At 32.2% G+C, this 17,757-nt stretch overlaps 9 protein-coding genes and 1 non-coding gene across 10 annotated transcripts; 7 read left to right on the top strand and 3 right to left on the bottom strand.

The window, feature by feature from the left end:
• Positions 1 to 642: 642 nt before the first annotated feature.
• Positions 643 to 715, top strand: SCDLUD_001757. The gene has a single exon. It is a non-coding gene; the product is annotated as a tRNA-Phe (tRNA).
• Positions 716 to 1,570: 855 nt separating this feature from the next.
• Positions 1,571 to 5,584, top strand: SCDLUD_001756 (uncharacterized protein; the record flags this gene model as incomplete). Its single annotated transcript, XM_046080566.1, has 3 exons — positions 1,571 to 2,561; positions 3,159 to 3,394; positions 4,115 to 5,584. The coding sequence occupies 3 exons, from the start codon at positions 1,571 to 1,573 to the stop codon at positions 5,582 to 5,584; spliced, it is 2,697 nt and encodes an 898-aa protein (XP_045935903.1).
• Positions 5,585 to 6,265: 681 nt separating this feature from the next.
• POM34 (Pom34p) lies at positions 6,266 to 7,234 on the top strand (the record flags this gene model as incomplete). Its single annotated transcript, XM_046080565.1, has 1 exon — positions 6,266 to 7,234. The coding sequence occupies one exon, from the start codon at positions 6,266 to 6,268 to the stop codon at positions 7,232 to 7,234; it is 969 nt and encodes a 322-aa protein (XP_045935902.1).
• A 188-nt stretch (positions 7,235 to 7,422) lies between these two features.
• MEU1 (S-methyl-5-thioadenosine phosphorylase) lies at positions 7,423 to 8,346 on the bottom strand (the record flags this gene model as incomplete). Its single annotated transcript, XM_046080564.1, has 1 exon — positions 7,423 to 8,346. One exon carries the CDS (start codon positions 8,344 to 8,346, stop codon positions 7,423 to 7,425), a length of 924 nt encoding a protein of 307 aa, XP_045935901.1.
• Positions 8,347 to 9,040: 694 nt separating this feature from the next.
• On the top strand, positions 9,041 to 10,150 carry SCDLUD_001753 (NAD(P)-dependent alcohol dehydrogenase; the record flags this gene model as incomplete). Its single annotated transcript, XM_046080563.1, has 1 exon — positions 9,041 to 10,150. The coding sequence occupies one exon, from the start codon at positions 9,041 to 9,043 to the stop codon at positions 10,148 to 10,150; it is 1,110 nt and encodes a 369-aa protein (XP_045935900.1).
• A 178-nt stretch (positions 10,151 to 10,328) lies between these two features.
• MIX14 (Mix14p) lies at positions 10,329 to 10,682 on the bottom strand (the record flags this gene model as incomplete). Its single annotated transcript, XM_046080562.1, has 1 exon — positions 10,329 to 10,682. One exon carries the CDS (start codon positions 10,680 to 10,682, stop codon positions 10,329 to 10,331), a length of 354 nt encoding a protein of 117 aa, XP_045935899.1.
• Positions 10,683 to 11,062: 380 nt separating this feature from the next.
• Positions 11,063 to 12,235, top strand: RAD28 (Rad28p; the record flags this gene model as incomplete). The annotated part of the gene is made up of 1 exon (XM_046080561.1): positions 11,063 to 12,235. The coding sequence occupies one exon, from the start codon at positions 11,063 to 11,065 to the stop codon at positions 12,233 to 12,235; it is 1,173 nt and encodes a 390-aa protein (XP_045935898.1).
• A 536-nt stretch (positions 12,236 to 12,771) lies between these two features.
• Positions 12,772 to 15,111, top strand: SAN1 (ubiquitin-protein ligase SAN1; the record flags this gene model as incomplete). Its single annotated transcript, XM_046080560.1, has 1 exon — positions 12,772 to 15,111. One exon carries the CDS (start codon positions 12,772 to 12,774, stop codon positions 15,109 to 15,111), a length of 2,340 nt encoding a protein of 779 aa, XP_045935897.1.
• A 728-nt stretch (positions 15,112 to 15,839) lies between these two features.
• Positions 15,840 to 16,865, top strand: PEX7 (Pex7p; the record flags this gene model as incomplete). The annotated part of the gene is made up of 1 exon (XM_046080559.1): positions 15,840 to 16,865. The coding sequence occupies one exon, from the start codon at positions 15,840 to 15,842 to the stop codon at positions 16,863 to 16,865; it is 1,026 nt and encodes a 341-aa protein (XP_045935896.1).
• Positions 16,866 to 16,977: 112 nt separating this feature from the next.
• SRN2 (ESCRT-I subunit protein SRN2) lies at positions 16,978 to 17,664 on the bottom strand (the record flags this gene model as incomplete). The annotated part of the gene is made up of 1 exon (XM_046080558.1): positions 16,978 to 17,664. One exon carries the CDS (start codon positions 17,662 to 17,664, stop codon positions 16,978 to 16,980), a length of 687 nt encoding a protein of 228 aa, XP_045935895.1.
• Between the last annotated feature and the right edge of the window lie 93 nt (positions 17,665 to 17,757).

Here is a 17,757-nt window from a genome sequence, read left to right as displayed (position 1 = left end):
ATGAATTCTTCTGATTTGTTTTTAGTTATTATTATTCAATTGCTTCTTCCCTTTTTTTTTTTTTAATTTTAAGTTATTATTCAGTTATCCCCCCCCTGCTTTTATGTATAAAAATTTGCTACTTTTAATTTTTAATTATTACTACTATTTATTTCACAAAACAGCCCACTCTAAATCTAAGAATTAAAAAATTATCCGTAGTGCATCATATCCAACCAACCTCTTAATGTAATTGACAATATATGCACGAAATCATTTCTAGGATAAAAGATTTGCAATCAGGTTTGACTAAGGCAGTTTTATTTTGATTTATTTATATTCCCTAAATAAATTTACATTTTATATAATTAACTATCATATTTAAAAGAGAGAATGAAAAGAAATTAATGTTGAATAAATATGGTTGAGCATTATTTGATGTAGAATGTTACTTTAAGCGGTTTCGACCTGTTTTATCGCAGAACTATGTCTCTAGGCAACCTATGTAGTATCTTTTTATTCTTAATCCTTGATTATCTTTCTCCTTTGCATATAATAACTTGTATGATAATACAATTAGTAGTTAATCTCTAGTATTAGCCTATTCATTTTATTTGCATACTTTAGAGGTTACCCCGTCATTTTTAATCACTTTTATAGTTTGCGGATTTAGCTCAGTTGGGAGAGCGTCAGACTGAAGATCTGAAGGTCCTGTGTTCGATCCACAGAATTCGCAACGTGTTAATATTTTTAATATATTTTTTGAATTTATATTATAGGTAAAAAACCCTCCCCCCCCCCCCATATAAAAAGTTGAAATGGTGCAATGTTTTCATTATCTTGAAAATGTAAACAAACTGCCTCACGATTACAACTGTTGTTAATGGAAACAAAGATATTTAGATTTAAAGGGTCCGTAATGCGCTGGAATGACGAATGAATTCGGATAGGCAGCTATTTTTAGAATTTAATATCTATGAGGACAACATTGTCCCTATTTTTCAGAGGCTTTTTTTTTTTTTTTCTTTTTTTTCTATCTTTTTTCCCGCAGAAACGTGCCAATTCTTATTTTTTGTATGGGTGCATGGCGTTTGGGAAGGAATATTATAAATCTAATAAAGTGCACGGGGGAGTTTTCTTTTTTTTTTTATTTTTAATTTTAGGAAAACACAGAAAACCCCGCATACAGATCAACCTATTTTTAATTAGAAACAAATGTTAAAAAAGTGAAAAAAGAGAAAAAGAAAAAGAAAAAAAGCGAGAAAATTTTAAGCGGAATTTTAACGTTAAAATTAAAGTAAACAGCAAAACAATTTCAAAAGTTATTTTTATTTTATTCTGTCTTATTTTATCCTATCTTCCTTCATTACACTTCATTTTCCTTGAAAAATATCCTTCATTTGGTCTTCTTTCTTTCTTCTCTCGCACACATATTCTTGTATCTTCTAGCTTTGCTAAAGTCTCCTTCTTTTTCTTTTTTTCTTTTTTGTTTTTTCTACTAGGCTTGGTAACTCTTTTTCAAAATTATCCTGTTACTGCAATCTACTTGAAAAAGAAAAAAATATACAGGAAAAATAGAATATATATATAAATGAAGATTAGTAGTAAGGCGTCTTTGCTGGTTTCTATTTTATCACTAGGTGGTTCAATTGATAATGGCATTGCTGATGCTTTTCCAATCAATAAAACAGGCAAAAGATATGTTAAACTAGATTTTGATAAGTTCATTGGTGACTCATATGAGGATAGTAGTGCCAATAACAAACCATATGGTCTTTTACGTAAAAGAGACGATAGTAGTGAAGTTTTGTTTGAAATTAAGAATCAACAAAGTTTTTATTCAGTCGAATTATCCATTGGTACCCCTTCCCAAAATGTTACTGTTTTGTTAGATACTGGGTCTAGTGACTTGTGGGTTGTTGGTAGCAACAATCCATACTGTCAAGAGGGCAGTAGTAACAACAGTAGTAAAGAAGTTAGCATTGATGAACTCGTTTCCGCTATTAGTAGCATGGATAATGAGAAATTTAGGAAATTAGATAATGATGATTTCAGATTTATTGTTAACGACAATAGAAATGATATTATTGATTTAATTGAAGATGATTACAAAATGAAACAAAAAAGGAGTGAGTTGATTGAAACAATTTCATTTAACTTAGACGATTTACACAAGAGACAGACTTTAATTGATTTAATTGAGGATGATATTAATTATTTGGATTCCACCAAGAGGGAAGACTTATTAAGTTTTATTGATGAGAAAATAAAAGACTCTCCCTCCTTATATTCTGAAAGAGATATAATTGATGTTATTGAACAAGGTCTAGATAAAATTGATTTAAAATTAGAAAAAAGGGAGAATTTATTGAACTTTGTATCTCAAGAAATTAAAAACAGAGCTGATTTGGTTCACTATATTGACGAATTAGATAACACCAACAAGGATAATAAACTATTATTAGAAAAAAGAAAAAATGTCGTTAATTTGGTTGATTTAGGTTTAACTCGTTTACAGTTGCAAAACAAAGAAGATTTAATTAATTTAATTGATGAAAGTTTAAATAAAAGAAGTTTTTTTAGTGATCTTGGAGATGATATTAAAGGTGGTATTGACGAAGGATTTGATAAGGCCAAGGACAAGATCACCAAGGGTGACAAGACTGCTGAAAAGGCTTTAGATGATATTTTCAAGAGAGATTTGTTTAAGGCACTTGGTGATGCTATTGATGAAGGATTTGACAAAGCCAAGGACAAGATTACCAAGGGTGACAAAGCTGCTGAAGAAGCTTTAGATGATATTTTTAAGAGAAGTTTCTTTAGTGATCTTGGAGATGATATTAAAGGTGGTATTGATGAAGGATTTGACAAGGCCAAGGACAAGATCACCAAGGGTGACAAGACTGCTGAAAAGGCTTTAGATGACATTTTCAAGAGAGATTTGTTTAAGGCACTTGGTGATGCTATTGATGAAGGATTTGACAAAGCCAAGGACAAGATTACCAAGGGTGACAAAGCTGCTGAAGAAGCTTTAGATGATATTTTTAAGAGAAGTTTCTTTAGTGATCTTGGAGATGATATTAAAGGTGGTATTGATGAAGGATTTGACAAGGCCAAGGACAAGATCACCAAGGGTGACAAGACTGCTGAAAAGGCTTTAGATGACATTTTCAAGAGAGATTTGTTTAAGGCACTTGGTGATGCTATTGATGAAGGATTTGACAAAGCCAAGGACAAGATTACCAAGGGTGACAAAGCTGCTGAAGAAGCTTTAGATGATATTTTTAAGAGAAGTTTCTTTAGTGATCTTGGAGATGATATTAAAGGTGGTATTGATGAAGGATTTGACAAGGCCAAGGACAAGATCACCAAGGGTGACAAGACTGCTGAAAAGGCTTTAGATGATATTTTCAAGAGAGATTTGTTTAAGGCACTTGGTGATGCTATTGATGAAGGATTTGACAAAGCCAAGGACAAGATTACCAAGGGTGACAAAGCTGCTGAAGAAGCTTTAGATGACATTTTTAAGAGAAGTTTCTTTAGTGATCTTGGAGATGATATTAAAGGTGGTATTGATGAAGGATTTGACAAGGCCAAGGACAAGATCACCAAGGGTGACAAGACTGCTGAAAAGGCTTTAGATGACATTTTCAAGAGAGATTTGTTTAAGGCACTTGGTGATGCTATTGATGAAGGATTTGACAAAGCCAAGGACAAGATTACCAAGGGTGACAAAGCTGCTGAAGAAGCTTTAGATGATATTTTTAAGAGAAGTTTCTTTAGTGATCTTGGAGATGATATTAAAGGTGGTATTGATGAAGGATTTGACAAGGCCAAGGACAAGATCACCAAGGGTGACAAGACTGCTGAAAAGGCTTTAGATGATATTTTCAAGAGAGATTTATTTAAGGCACTTGGTGATGCTATTGATGAAGGATTTGACAAGGCCAAGGACAAGATTACCAAGGGTGACAAAGCTGCTGAAGAAGCTTTAGATGATATTTTTAAGAGAAGTTTCTTTAGTGATCTTGGAGATGATATTAAAGGTGGTATTGATGAAGGATTTGACAAGGCCAAGGACAAGATCACCAAGGGTGACAAGACTGCTGAAAAGGCTTTAGATGATATTTTCAAGAGAGAGGATATTATTGATCTTATTGAAAATGGACTAGGTATACATACGGACAAAAGGTCTGTCACAAATAGCGTCGAGGGCGTGGAAAAAGATGCAGTATCTGATTTTTGGAGTGAATTTTCCACTTTCTTAGCAAGCCAGACTTTAGGCCAAGCCTCAACGACTGTAGGTAGTGTCAGTAGCACCTCTAGTTCTAGTGACTATACATATTGTAAATTATATGGTACTTTTAATCCTAATAATTCCGATACTTTTAAATCTAACGATACGGATTTTTACATTGTTTACGGTGATGATTCCTTTGCATTAGGGAATTGGGGTACAGATGTTGTAGGTATCAATGGTGTTAGTCTAGATGGTTTAACTTTTGCGGTTGCAAATACTACTAATTCCACTGTTGGTGTTTTGGGTATTGGTTTACAGGGGCTGGAAGTCACTTATACTGGCTATACTGCTCAATCTGTTGGTAAATCTTATACATACAATAATTTGCCGGCACTTTTGAAGTCCAGTGGTGATATTGATGTCACAGCTTATTCTTTGTTTTTGAATAATGATACAGCTTCCACAGGATCGATTTTGTTTGGTGCAGTTGATCATTCTAAATATTCAGGACAATTGTATACTGTACCAATCGTTAACATTTATTCGAGTAAGAATATTAATTCAGCTATCGAGTTTGATATTACTTTGCAAGGTATTGGTTTCTCCAATGGTAAAAAGAATTCTACATATTCAACTACTAAAGTGCCAGCCTTGTTAGATTCTGGTACCACCATGGTGTACTTCCCTGAGGCTTTGGCCGAAATTGTTGCTGATGGTTTAGGTGCTACTTACAGTTCTGAATTGGGAGTCTATTTGTTGGATTGCAACTCTGTTGAAGACAGCGATAATTTAGTATTTGATTTTGGTGGTTTCCTTATCAACTCTCCGTTGAATAATTTTATTTTTTCCACCAATAGTGACACATTATGTGCATTTGGTATTATTCCTTCTGATGATGACTATATCATTTTAGGTGATTCGTTCTTGCAAACTGCTTATGTTGTTTATGATTTAGACAACTTGGAGATTTCTTTGGCCGAGGCGGATTATAGTAATAGCGAGGAGAATATTGATGTTATTAAATCATCTGTTCCCTCTGCTATTAAAGCACCAAACTACTCTAATAGTTGGTCTAGCTTTGCTAGTGGTTATAACACCGGTGGTAATATTTTTACTGTTACTACCCAAGCAGCATCATCTAGTGCTGGATCTTCTAGTGTGAACGCTACTTCAAGCGGTTCTTCTGTTAATGCTAGTGGAAGTGTTACCGCTAGTGGAACTGTTTCTGCATCTAGCTCAATAACTACTGCTACTTCATCCACCACTACCTCGAGTTCTAAGACTGGTAATGGTAGTAATAAATCTGTAGCTGGCTGGGGTACTATTTGGACATTAATAGCTTTATTATTGGCTGCTTTCATTTAGGTTCATTTTTTATTTTTATTTTTATTTCATCACAATTACAACATTGCTCAAAAGAGGAGATGATGATGATGATATTTTATTTAAAAAAAGTTTGAAATAAAAATATGTTTAAATTTTATTATTATTATTAGTTTGTAGTTTCTTTTACGTGTAGCTCAATCATATTAAGTAAAACACCAAAAGCCAACTGGAGAGTGGAAGTACTAGAATTTTACTAAGTTATAAGCCCATTAGATAGGAAAAATTTAAATTTTTTCAGCTAGTATAGAATATTGTTTTTGATAAGCTTTATCTTTTATATTAATATGATTCTACTCTGTAAGTTGTTATATTGCTAATATAAATAGCTAGCAATTTAAGATTGTAAACTGTCGATGATCATAAAGCTTTGCCCAGAGCTTTAAAAAAAAAGATATACTCTACCAATGTGCTTTTTTTTTTTTTTTTTTTGGGTTAAGTAGTCAACCAGTATTTATCTCTTTGTACGAATGACAATGATATTGTAGAATTACTTTTTTTCTTTTTTTTTTTTTTTTTTCTTCTTTTTTTTGTTTATGTACTTCGTATACTATAAATGTCTATTTGGTATTTTCTCTTCTTCATTCTAATAAAGACTGTGTAATAAAACTTATAAAAACAAAGCAAGTAAAAAAGGGAATCCGTAATTATAAACTACAAGCCATGGATGTTGATCCTATATTTTGCACCCCAAGAAAACCTATAACTGATGACCGTTTAAATTTTTTAAAAACCCAAATACTATCAACGCCTATAGTTCAAAAAACCCATGAACAACCAAAATCACTGCGAGAATCCATCGATTTAATGAATGATTCTCAAAAAGGTGTTACAAGTCATTTTTCTGAGAATAAATCGCAAAAACAAATTGCGCCAGGGAACAGTGCCAATATTACTTTGAAAATACCCAAAATCAATGTAGAAAGAGAAACGAGGAGGTTAATTTGGAGTGTCGTTACAATATTTGCTGTTCATTTAGTAGTGAAATTTATTGAATTAATAATTTGGAAATCCCAAGGGTTGGTACTAAAATTGAATTTGGATATTATTTTTGAAGAATATTTCCTGAAAAATAGTACTATTGCATATTTGTTTAATGTTTGTTTTTTTTATTTAAAAAACGTTTTGACATTGCCTAATATTGAAAAGTGGATTTTTAGATTATTGCTTTTAAACATTTCTATTTCTTTATATAAATTGATCCAATATCGAAGATTTAGAATTATAGAGGAGAAGATTGTTAATACAAAAAAAAACGACAATAATATTCGTAATGTGCTTAAAACACCGATCGCTTCCAGAGATGTTGATTCTACTTCTATTTCGGAGAATAAAAAAGATGATGGTTTTTCTACGTCTTCAAGAATTGATAGAATACCACAAGGTAAGTCTATCGATAAAGTACCATATCTATTTAAAGGTATTGAATCTACTCCATTGAAAAGTCTTAATGTTGAAAAATCTTCCAATGCTTTATTAAGTGATACTAATATCAGTAAAATTATGTTAAACAAATATTCTGCATCTAGCTTATCATTACCTGTTACACCAATTAAGAGCAGTGGTTATATCCCCAGTAATAAATATGCTTATAAAATGATGGATTCTCCCTCATTAAAAAGAAAAATCTAAAATAATAATCCGTCGGTATGATACCCAATGGTATACAAAAAAAAAACAGATAAAAATAAAGGCTAAAAAAAAAAAAAAATATTCTTTATTTTAGTATACATATACATATACATATACATATATATATATATAAATATCAAATAAAAACATTATAATGATACTAATTGGTTAACATATACAAGATTACACTAAATAAACCAATCTGGGAAAATGTAAAGAATTTTTTGTTTTAAATCCTGGGTAATATATTCGTCACTGGTTTTAGTACTAATGCTACGCTTAGTCATACCTTTATATGGGTTCTTGGTAGTGATAAAAGATGGCGGGTTACTGATTAAAGCTTCGATAAATTGAGTGACAACTTTAATGGAATTTACAGAATTTTGATGCAGAGTTTTTTTGATTTCATCAATGGTAACAACATCTTCATGAACACGCCAAGAGTCATAATCAGTACACATACAACACATTTGATAGGGCAGTTCTAATTCTCGAGCTAATTTAGCTTCTGGGACAACAGACATATTGATGATAGAAGCTTTAAAGGCATCTTTGTACATTACACTTTCAGCTCTAGTGGAGAATTGAGGCCCTTCCATACAAATCAGTGTGCCATTAACATGGAAGTCCACACAATTGACATTATCAATGATGAATTTTTGCAAATCGTGTGAAAAGGGTTCACCAAAACTAACATGCCCTACCAAGCCGACTTCATTGAAATAACTGGAAAGCCTTTCGCCCTTTGTACGATCGATTATTTGATCTGGTAATACAAAATCACCGGGCTTAATCTCTTCTCTTAGAGAACCTACACTACTAAAGCTTAAGATACTTTTAACACCAATATGTTTTAAAAATGATAAATTAGCGGCAAATGGCACTTTTGTGGGTGGGAATTGATGATCTTCGCCATGTCTTGACAAGAATGCAACATGCAGATTTGTATTTGAAACTTGATAAATTTCTATTGGAGATGAAGTTTCACCCCATGGAGTTTTTGCGACGGGGATAGTTTGCTTTAATTCTAAAAGTTTAGAGTGTGTGTGCAAACGATAGAATCCAGTTCCTCCAATAATAGCCAATTCAATCGATGGTACTTTGATAGTCATTGGGGGGGGGGGGGGGAGATGATGATGATGATTCCTTCTGCTTTTATTTTTGTTTTCAACTTTCGTAAGAGATCTGCTAGATAAAAAAGGAGGCATTAAGCGAAAGTGATTGCTTCGATTTGTAAGTTTATTAATAGTAAAATAATCACTGAGCATTTCCACGGAACTCACGGCACGATATTAATAATAATCCGGCCGAACAAAATTTTTTTTTTTTCGTTTCTTTTTTTCATTATTATCATGGATATTTTTACTGTTAGTTTTACCACAACTTCTATTTCTGATATATAATCACTATCAGCTACTGTATTTCAATCGTATTACTAATAGCCATATTGTCTCATTACTTGATATACACATCACCGTCATCCATCATATCGTAGTTGTATTACTAATAGCCATATTGTCTCATTACTTGATATACACATCACGAATGTAATCCCTTTTTTAATGCCTTTTTTTATTTATTTTTATTCAATTTTACTTAGAAGTTGCAAAATTGATATGGCATCGATCAAGAACATGGAAAACAAAAAAACGTATAAAAGCAAGAAATTTAACTGTTCAGCATTGATTTTTCCATTCTGAATAGTTATTTATTTGATTTTATTTATTATTATTTGCTATTATAATATGAAACAAAAAAGAAACAAATAGAATAACAATCAACCAATAAAAAGAAAAAAAAAAACAAATGGACAAAGAAACTACTTTTAAAGCATTAGGTGTCGCGGATGACAAAGATTGGATACATCCAAAAAGGTTTGGGTACCACCCAACCGTTTTAAATGACCACGATGTTGAAGTTGAGATTGAATTATGTGCTGTTTGCGGCAGTGATTTACACTATGCTTCCGGTGACTGGGGTAGACCCTTCTTACCAGCTGCACCTGGCCACGAAATTATCGGCAAAATTAGCAAGATGGGTAAGTTAGTTGATGCCAATAAATTTAAGATGGGGGATAGAGTTGGTGTTGGTCCTCAAAAGGATTGTTGTGGTAAATGTACAAGATGTTTAGTTCATAAAGAAATGAACTGTAAAAAGATGATCCAAACCTACTCCTCCCCAGACCCAATCACTGGAGAAGGCACTCAGGGTGGTTATGCGGATCGTATTAGATGCAACGATAGATTTATATTTAAGATCCCGGACAATCTAGAATCCAAGTATGCTGCTCCATTGATGTGTGGTGGTATGACTGGGTTCAAACCATTACTAACCGCTAAAGTTGGCAAAGGTACAAAAGTCGGTATTGTGGGTATAGGTGGTATCGGTCATATGACCATTTTGTTTGCCAAAGCTCTAGGCGCTGAGGTCACTGCAATTTCCAGATCTGACAGGAAAAGGGAAGATGCTTTCAAATTGGGCGCCGACCATTATATCACCACTTCTAAGGACGGATACACGGACGAGTTTAGTGATTCTTTGGATCTTATTATTTATACCACTTCTTCCTTTTCTGGCGTCAATTTTGATGAAAATTTAAAATTATTGATGCCAGGCGGTAAAATTATTTTCATTACTGCTCCTCCATTGTCTGAAAAATTGACTTTAAGCCCCTTTGCAATGCTAATGGGTGATTACAGCGTTGGTGCTTCTGCTGTTGGTCATCCTCATGAGATTGAATTTATGTTAAAATTTGCTGCCGAACATAATATCAAACCATGGGTTGAAACTTTGGATATTAATGCAGATAACGTTACCGAAGCTTGGGAGAGATTGGAACGTGGTGACGTCAAGTACAGATTTGTATTGACCAATAATCAAAAGTATTTTGCCAGTAATAAAGACGAAACTGCTTAGAGAAATAGTTCCAACTTAGTATTAGATATAATTTTTTAATGAATATGTATTTAGAGCGTAATATATATCTATAACCAATAAATTATGAACAAAAAGAAGGTTTATTTGAAATATATATCAAAGATGGTGGATATAAAGTTGTATATACATAAATAATTAGATCAATTGTATCAAATACTTATTTTTCAATCATTTCATTCAATGGTCTTTTACTTAGATCCACTTGATTTGAAGCACATTTCCTCATGTCAGCCAATAAACCTAAGCAATTTTCATTAATGGTTCTTGTTTCCATGTTGTCTCTAACACAATTTTCATAGTTTTGCATTATACTGCCACACTCGGCCATGATTTTTTGTACAGATGGCACGTTTTTTTTAATACAAGTGCTTAAATCTACTTGTCTGAAAACACATTGACTTGGATCTTCATGGTTTGTTTTTATACATTTGTGGTATTCCATGAATTCATTGGGACAGAACCTAGCAACATCCTCCATAATTATTTGGTCTAATACATTACTATCATTCATTGTTGGTGTGCAATTATTTTTTTTCTATATTGGGCTTCTATTAACTATATTAATGGGATGTGTTTGTATATATATATATATATATGTACGTTTTTAATTAGCTAAATTGAGAATGTTTTTAGAAAGTTTGAAGATAATCTTGATTAAGGAAAAGTGACATTAAATTTTTTGCTCCTTTTTCCTTTTTTTTTTTTTTTTTTTTCTTTTTTTTTGGCTAATTTTTTTGGCTAATTTTTTGAGTATCCAAATAAATAAAAAGCTGGACATTTTTGGCAATGCCACACAAACTTATAAATAACAAAAGTCATCTTCAATTAAGATAATAATCCTCTTTTCTCTCTCTTTTTTTCCCTTCTTTCTTTTAATAAAAATTATTCACAATGGAATCAGAATGGCTGAATTATATATCTAATAATAGCAATAATTTTTCATCCGTAGAGCAAAATATAAAAGCTCGATTATTTTTAAATTCAGTATATAACAGAAGGATTTATAAAAGAAAAAAAAGTAATTTTTCAACAAATAATACCAATAATTATCACATCCAGTTCCCAACCACCTCGATTTCAATTAACCCGATAGATTACCAATGGTTTTTACAGGGTCAAAGTAATGGCAACATAACATTATGGAAATTTAATGATAAAAAGAAAAACCCCTCTTTTATTGACTACGAAAGCAATGATCAACTAATGGATAAAAGGCACGTGACTGTAAAAGAATACGATACCTGCCTATGTCTTAAGTGGTATACTATAGATAGTGGGCTATTTTTCCAGAGCTCTTTAAGTGGAATAAGTATTTGGGATACAAGTTCGATGAGTTGTGTCTACCAGTTCCCCGTTATTGAAAATGGTAATAGTGATCACATCTATGAATTTGATACTCTTGGAGACCAGATCTTATTAAATGATCAAATATTTGACTTGAAAACAATGACTGCACAGCTTCAGTTGAGAGAAAGGAAAGCGAGTAAATATAACGATATCAATCAGCCCAATATTTCAGGGACTATAAATAATGAAACTATAACTTGTAAATCTATATATATAAATGAACATGACGTTGCCACGGGACATATCGATGGGATGTTGAAAATATGGGACATAAGAAAACCGAATTCCCCATATTCTAAAACAAAAATAGGGAATGGTCAAATTAAAAGTATTAGTTGCGATAGAGATACAATATGGTGTTGTTATGGATTTAATAGAATTGTTCAACTCTGGCCAGACTCTGCCACACCAACTTTTATCAAAAATTTCAAGCATGTCGGCGAATCTATGGCCAAAGAAATTTATGTTACTGGCACTGCTGCTGACAGTGATAATTTAGACTTGGTATTTTGTAGACACAACACTGGAATATCCCTTTATAGTAGTAAAGATGGGAAATACCAGATGGATTTTGAATCAACTACTAGCCAAGAACACCGTGATGGCAATATTACTACTAGTACATTAATTCCAAGTGTAACATGTATGGATTTCAATGACAGTATCAGTACTTTATTGGTTGGATTAAATGATCAGAGCATAATCGAATGGAAATGAAATTAATAATAAGAAATTCATTGGCCATTTACACAAGTTTATTGCAACATTTTTTTATATTTCCGGACTATCGGATAAATTCCAAGTGTGCTCGGACAAAATAGTAAAAATAAACTTTAACTTTTTAATTTTTTTTTTTTTTTTTCTTTCTCGTTTTTTCTTTTGAAGGAGAAAAGAAAAAATTCAATTCTAAAAGCATATTAATTTTATAAAGTTAATTACTTATCACCCAAATCTTTTCATTTATTATTATCACTATTCTGCTTTTCCAAATCAAACATTTTCAAAAGTAAACTACACAAATTATCTAAAAGAATAGGATATATATATATACATTATCTATATAACTTTGACTACTTAGCATTAAGTTTTCTCCCAGATTTTTTTGGCATTGTATTATTATAATAGTTGTTGGATTTATCTCTTTTTAAAATAAGCTGTTTTATAAAACAAAACAAAAAGAGCAATATATTTAATTCAATTATAATAATATCAACACATTTAACAGCAAAAAAAAAAAAAAAAAAAAAAAAAAGATGAGTTTAGCAAATAATAATGGCAATTCTGATGATGCTAACAACAGTGGCAACAACAATGAAAGAGAAAATACTAATACAGCTGGTGATAGACCAAATGTTCCCATGAATATTACCAATAACGTAGTGGTAGCTATTAATTATGTAGTACAAGCGGAAGATGATGATGTTGAAAACACCACTGAAAACAATAATAATAACAATAATAATGCTCATGAGACTGGAGACAATGCGAATAATAATAACAATCCTGCAATAGTAAATTTTGCTACACGTACGCCAAGAGCGGGTACTTTTTATTTAAATTTCACAGATTTGCCACAAAATACATCACCAGAGGGATTTAACGATATTATGCAAATGGCCGCACAGATTGCTATGAACAGATTAACTAGATCTTTTCGTAGAGTTTATGGTTTGAAAAAAGAAGCTTTTGAAAAGCTACCCATTAAAAAATTAAGCGATTTGAGAAAAGAAGATCGACTGTGCAGTATTTGCTATGAAGATTTAGAGGAGCACAAGGAGAATTTGAAAAAAAGAAGTCATTCGGATGAAGAACATGATAATAAGGGAAATAATAGTACCAAAAAATATAAAGTAGATGAACAACAGGGAGAAGTGAGAGAAGAGCATGTAGACGCAAGTGGGAATGGAAATGGGAACGCTAACGAACATGCTAACGAACACCCTAACCAACACGCTAACCAACACGAAAATGAAAATTCATTAGGAGTTACCAATAGTAATAATGTTGGAACTGAAACCACTAAAAAACCTCCTGTTGAACCAGTATATGATCATTGTCCCACTGGTTTGCCTTGCGGCCACGTTTTTGGTAGGGAATGTATTTATGAATGGACTAAAGAACATAATTCATGTCCTATTTGTAGATCCAAAATTGTTGAACCCGATAATTTAATCCGCTCTGAGGATAATATCCGCGAAGATGACAACATGTCTTTTGAAACAGTTAGACAATTATTATATGGGCCTAATCCTGCTAATACCACTACAACTACCACTACTACTACAACCACCACCACTACAACCACAGCTCCTAACGGCAATGATAATACTACCACCAATAATAGCCCTGATGCCAATGTTAATGAAAACAGCAGTAATACGACAGAACCACAGTCCAGAAATACTCCTGTTCAGAGAAATGATAGCAACACAAATAGGGTTATGCCGAATTTTTTGATTTTACATGCACCTCAACAACAACATCAATACCATCCGTTAAGGAGAAGTATTACTGCATCATCATCAACTTTACCTTTAACAGGATTGAGAACTATTACTCTTCCAAGAAGAAATCATAATGCTGCTACTGGCATTACTGGTACTAATAATACTGCTAATGTTGTGACTGCGGCTGCCAATACCACTAGTACTAATAATGATAGTGGCAATAACACTAATACTGGCAGTGGTATGGACATAGCTGCTTTAAATCAGGCAAGAAATTTTATTACCAGAACTTTAGATACCCTGTTTGGTGCTAACAATCTTAGAAGTACGGGACAATCCGACACCAACAATAATACTAACCTAGAGAATAGCGATGTAAGGAATCGCAACACTAGCAGCACTAGTGGTGTCAGTGAAAATAATGAAGATAATAATGTCTCTAGCAACAATAATAGTACAAACAATACTACTATGAGTGATACCACTGTTGCTCCTAGTAGTAATAGTAATAGTAATAATAATAATAATAATAATAATGACACTACCAATAATACCACTAGCCATGCTATTGCTACCAATGAAGATAACATTAATAATGATACCAGAACTACTACTACTACCACTACTACTACCAACACCAACAACACCAACAACAATAATAATAATAATAATAATAATGACAGTGCTGGTAATAGTAATACAAATGGTAACAGAGATGCGGTTTCTTCCTTAAGACATGTATTAGAAAATGTAAGGAACAGATTAAATGTTGCAGATCAATTATTTGGAAGCGGATTAGCCAGCTACAGGACAGAAACTGGAATCGAAACTGTGAACCTTAACACAAGTGAATCATTGAACAGTGCTACCAATCGCACATCTAATGTTAGTAACGTTTCATCATCTGACATTAGATCTCCGTTGATAAATAGGAGAACAAATACCAACTTAACTGAAAATAATGCACATAATGATAACAGTTTTACTAGTACAAGTGAGTTGAATAAAATGATTAAAGAAAGTATAGCTAGAAATAGGGCTAACAGGGCAGCTACCGAGTCTAATACAGATATTGATCAAAGTACTGGTAATAGAGATAGCACTGAATCTTCCACCAATAATAGCACTAATCATAATGATGCTTAATAACCTTTTTTAGGGGGAAAAACGTGACTAAATTTAAATGAATTAAATACTTTATTTTTTTTAGAAAGAAAACAAAAAAAAAAAAAAAAAAAGATATCCATTTTCAATTATATATTTATTTTCCAGTATTCTATGATAGATATATTATTGATAGATTGAATTTAATTTTTTTTTAAATTTATTTATATAGTTATCTTACAGAAGTTATCTTTAAACCCAATGTTTTTGTTTTATTACGTCATATAAGATATATAGATGTAAAATTTAAATATGCCAAGAATGCGCCACTAACAAAAAACAAACTTGATTTTTTTTTTTTTTTATTTTTTTTTTTGATCATTATCCATCTTTTTTAATCCGAAAACGCAGAAGAATCGTACTTCGGACAATTGGTGGTGATGACAAGCTCGTGTAAAATTGTACCACGTGACATATTCTCCTTTGCCCCCACTCTGTTCCATAGATCCGAGTTGTCCCTTCTCCCCTATAGTTATTTTTTTTTTTTTTTTTTTTTTCTTTCTTTCTTTCTTTCTCTTTCTCTTTCTCCCAAAATGATAAGAGATTTTAAAATATACGATTCGAGTTCTTTATATCCTTCATTCAATCCAATAACCTCACATTCGAATTAATTTATAATTCAATAACCTCGTATTCCTTTTTAATTCTTTTTTTTTTTTTTTTTATAAAATTCTATAAAACTCAAGACAATAAAGACCACTCTGTGCAAAATGTTGGCTTATCACATGCAAAATTTCAGCGGATACTCCGTTCAATATTCGCCCTTTTTCGATAATAAATTAGCTGTAGCATCTGGTGCAAACTATGGACTAGTTGGTAATGGTAAACTATTTATATTAACTATTCAACCCTCAGGTCAAATTGTTCCATCAAATGCTTTCTTAACAAGAGACGGACTATTTGATTTAAGTTGGAACGAATTAAACGAAAATCAAGTGCTAGTGGCACAAGGGGATGGTACCTTAAGATTATTTGATATAAACTTGCAGAAATATCCTGTCGCAATTTTTCAAGAACATAAAAGGGAAGTTTATAGCTGTAACTGGAACTTAGTGAATAAACAGAATTTTGTAAGCTCTTCATGGGATGGTACCTGTAAAATATGGAGTCCGGTAAGAAAACAAAGCTTACTAACATGGCAACCAGTGCCTAACACCGCAAAAACAAACACAAATAGATCTTGTGTCTATCAAGTGGAGTTTTCACCACATGATCCAAATTTAATTTTGTCGTGCTCAGGCACCTCTCATATATCGTTGAAAGATTTACGTCAACCAGGTAATCATGTACTGAGTTTCATAGGCCATCATGGAATGGAGAGCTTAACTGTTGATTTTAATAAATATAGACCACATATTTTTTGTTCTGGTGGTGCAGACAAATTGATTCGGATATGGGACATGAGAAGTATAAAGAAGAATCCAAGATTTCAGCCAATGAGTATTAATGAATTAACTGGACATGAATTAGCCATTAAAAAAGTTAGCTGGTCCCCACATTTGGATGATGTTCTATTAAGTGTTTCTTATGATATGACCTGTAGGGTATGGAATGATATCAGAGCTCACAATATAGCAGTTACAAACGCTGTAGACCCAAATGGTGGATGTAGAAAACTTTTCAATAAACATACAGAATTTGTGACTGGTTGCGATTGGAGTTTATGGGGTAGTCCTGGATTTGTATCAACAACAGGCTGGGATGGTAATGTCTTCATATGGAATGCTTTACGTTAAAAAAAAAAAAAAGGTGAAAAAAAAAAAAGGAGGTGCAGGGGGAGCGGGAGAAAAGAAAAAAAGAATGGTAGCAACAATAATTAGTTATACATAATAATATTTATTTGTTTATTTATGGTTTTTGAGATTGCCAGAGTTGTAATTTTTGGGATTCTATGTGATAATCTGTCCGTGCCGAAATATATTCATTTAATACCTTCTCATTAGTCAATAAAAATTGCATTTCCACTATTTCAGTATTGTTGTTGTTTGATAAATCCGACAAAGCTTGTATTTCACTTTGATATCTTTTTATTAAAGCCTTCTTACTTAAATTTTCATTGAATAATGAAACCACCTCGTTCCTTAGCTTTAATAATTGATTGTAATTCTCCTTGTACTCCTTATACTGAATATCTACCTTGGTTTGATTTTCAAAGATTTCTTCAAATTTCTTCATTAATTCTTTTAATTTGTCTTGGCACAACCGTAGTTCAAATTGCGCTTTTTTGTTTATTTCGGGATCAAGCAATTCATGTATGTATTGGCCTAACCTTTCCGTGTTTTGAGTAAGATTCAGTAACTGGGTTATAGATAATAAATTAATATTAGGTGGTAATGGCCAGGTTTTATTATTATCCGAATCATTTCCCTCTAAGCTTATAGGTCCCTTTATTGTATTACTGTTATTATTACTAAAGGTTGAAGATACAGGTGTTTCAGTTGTTGTATCATAACTATTATTAGTAGCGGTACAACTACTCAAATTAAGTGGTATTCTGGGAGGTAATTTAGGAGATGTTGATAATTGATTAGTCATATTTGTTTCTTTGAATTTTATTTTGTAATATTTTGAGAACCATAAGTTTCTAAGGAAACAATCAGTTGATTAATTGTTTGATAAAAAAAAATA

Source organism: Saccharomycodes ludwigii, chromosome II, assembly GCF_020623625.1.
Source record: "Saccharomycodes ludwigii strain NBRC 1722 chromosome II, whole genome shotgun sequence".
In the NCBI taxonomy this organism is placed as follows: domain Eukaryota; kingdom Fungi; phylum Ascomycota; class Saccharomycetes; order Saccharomycodales; family Saccharomycodaceae; genus Saccharomycodes; species Saccharomycodes ludwigii.
Note: the sequence above shows the minus strand (reverse complement) of the source record. Positions and strands in the feature narration are given on the sequence as shown.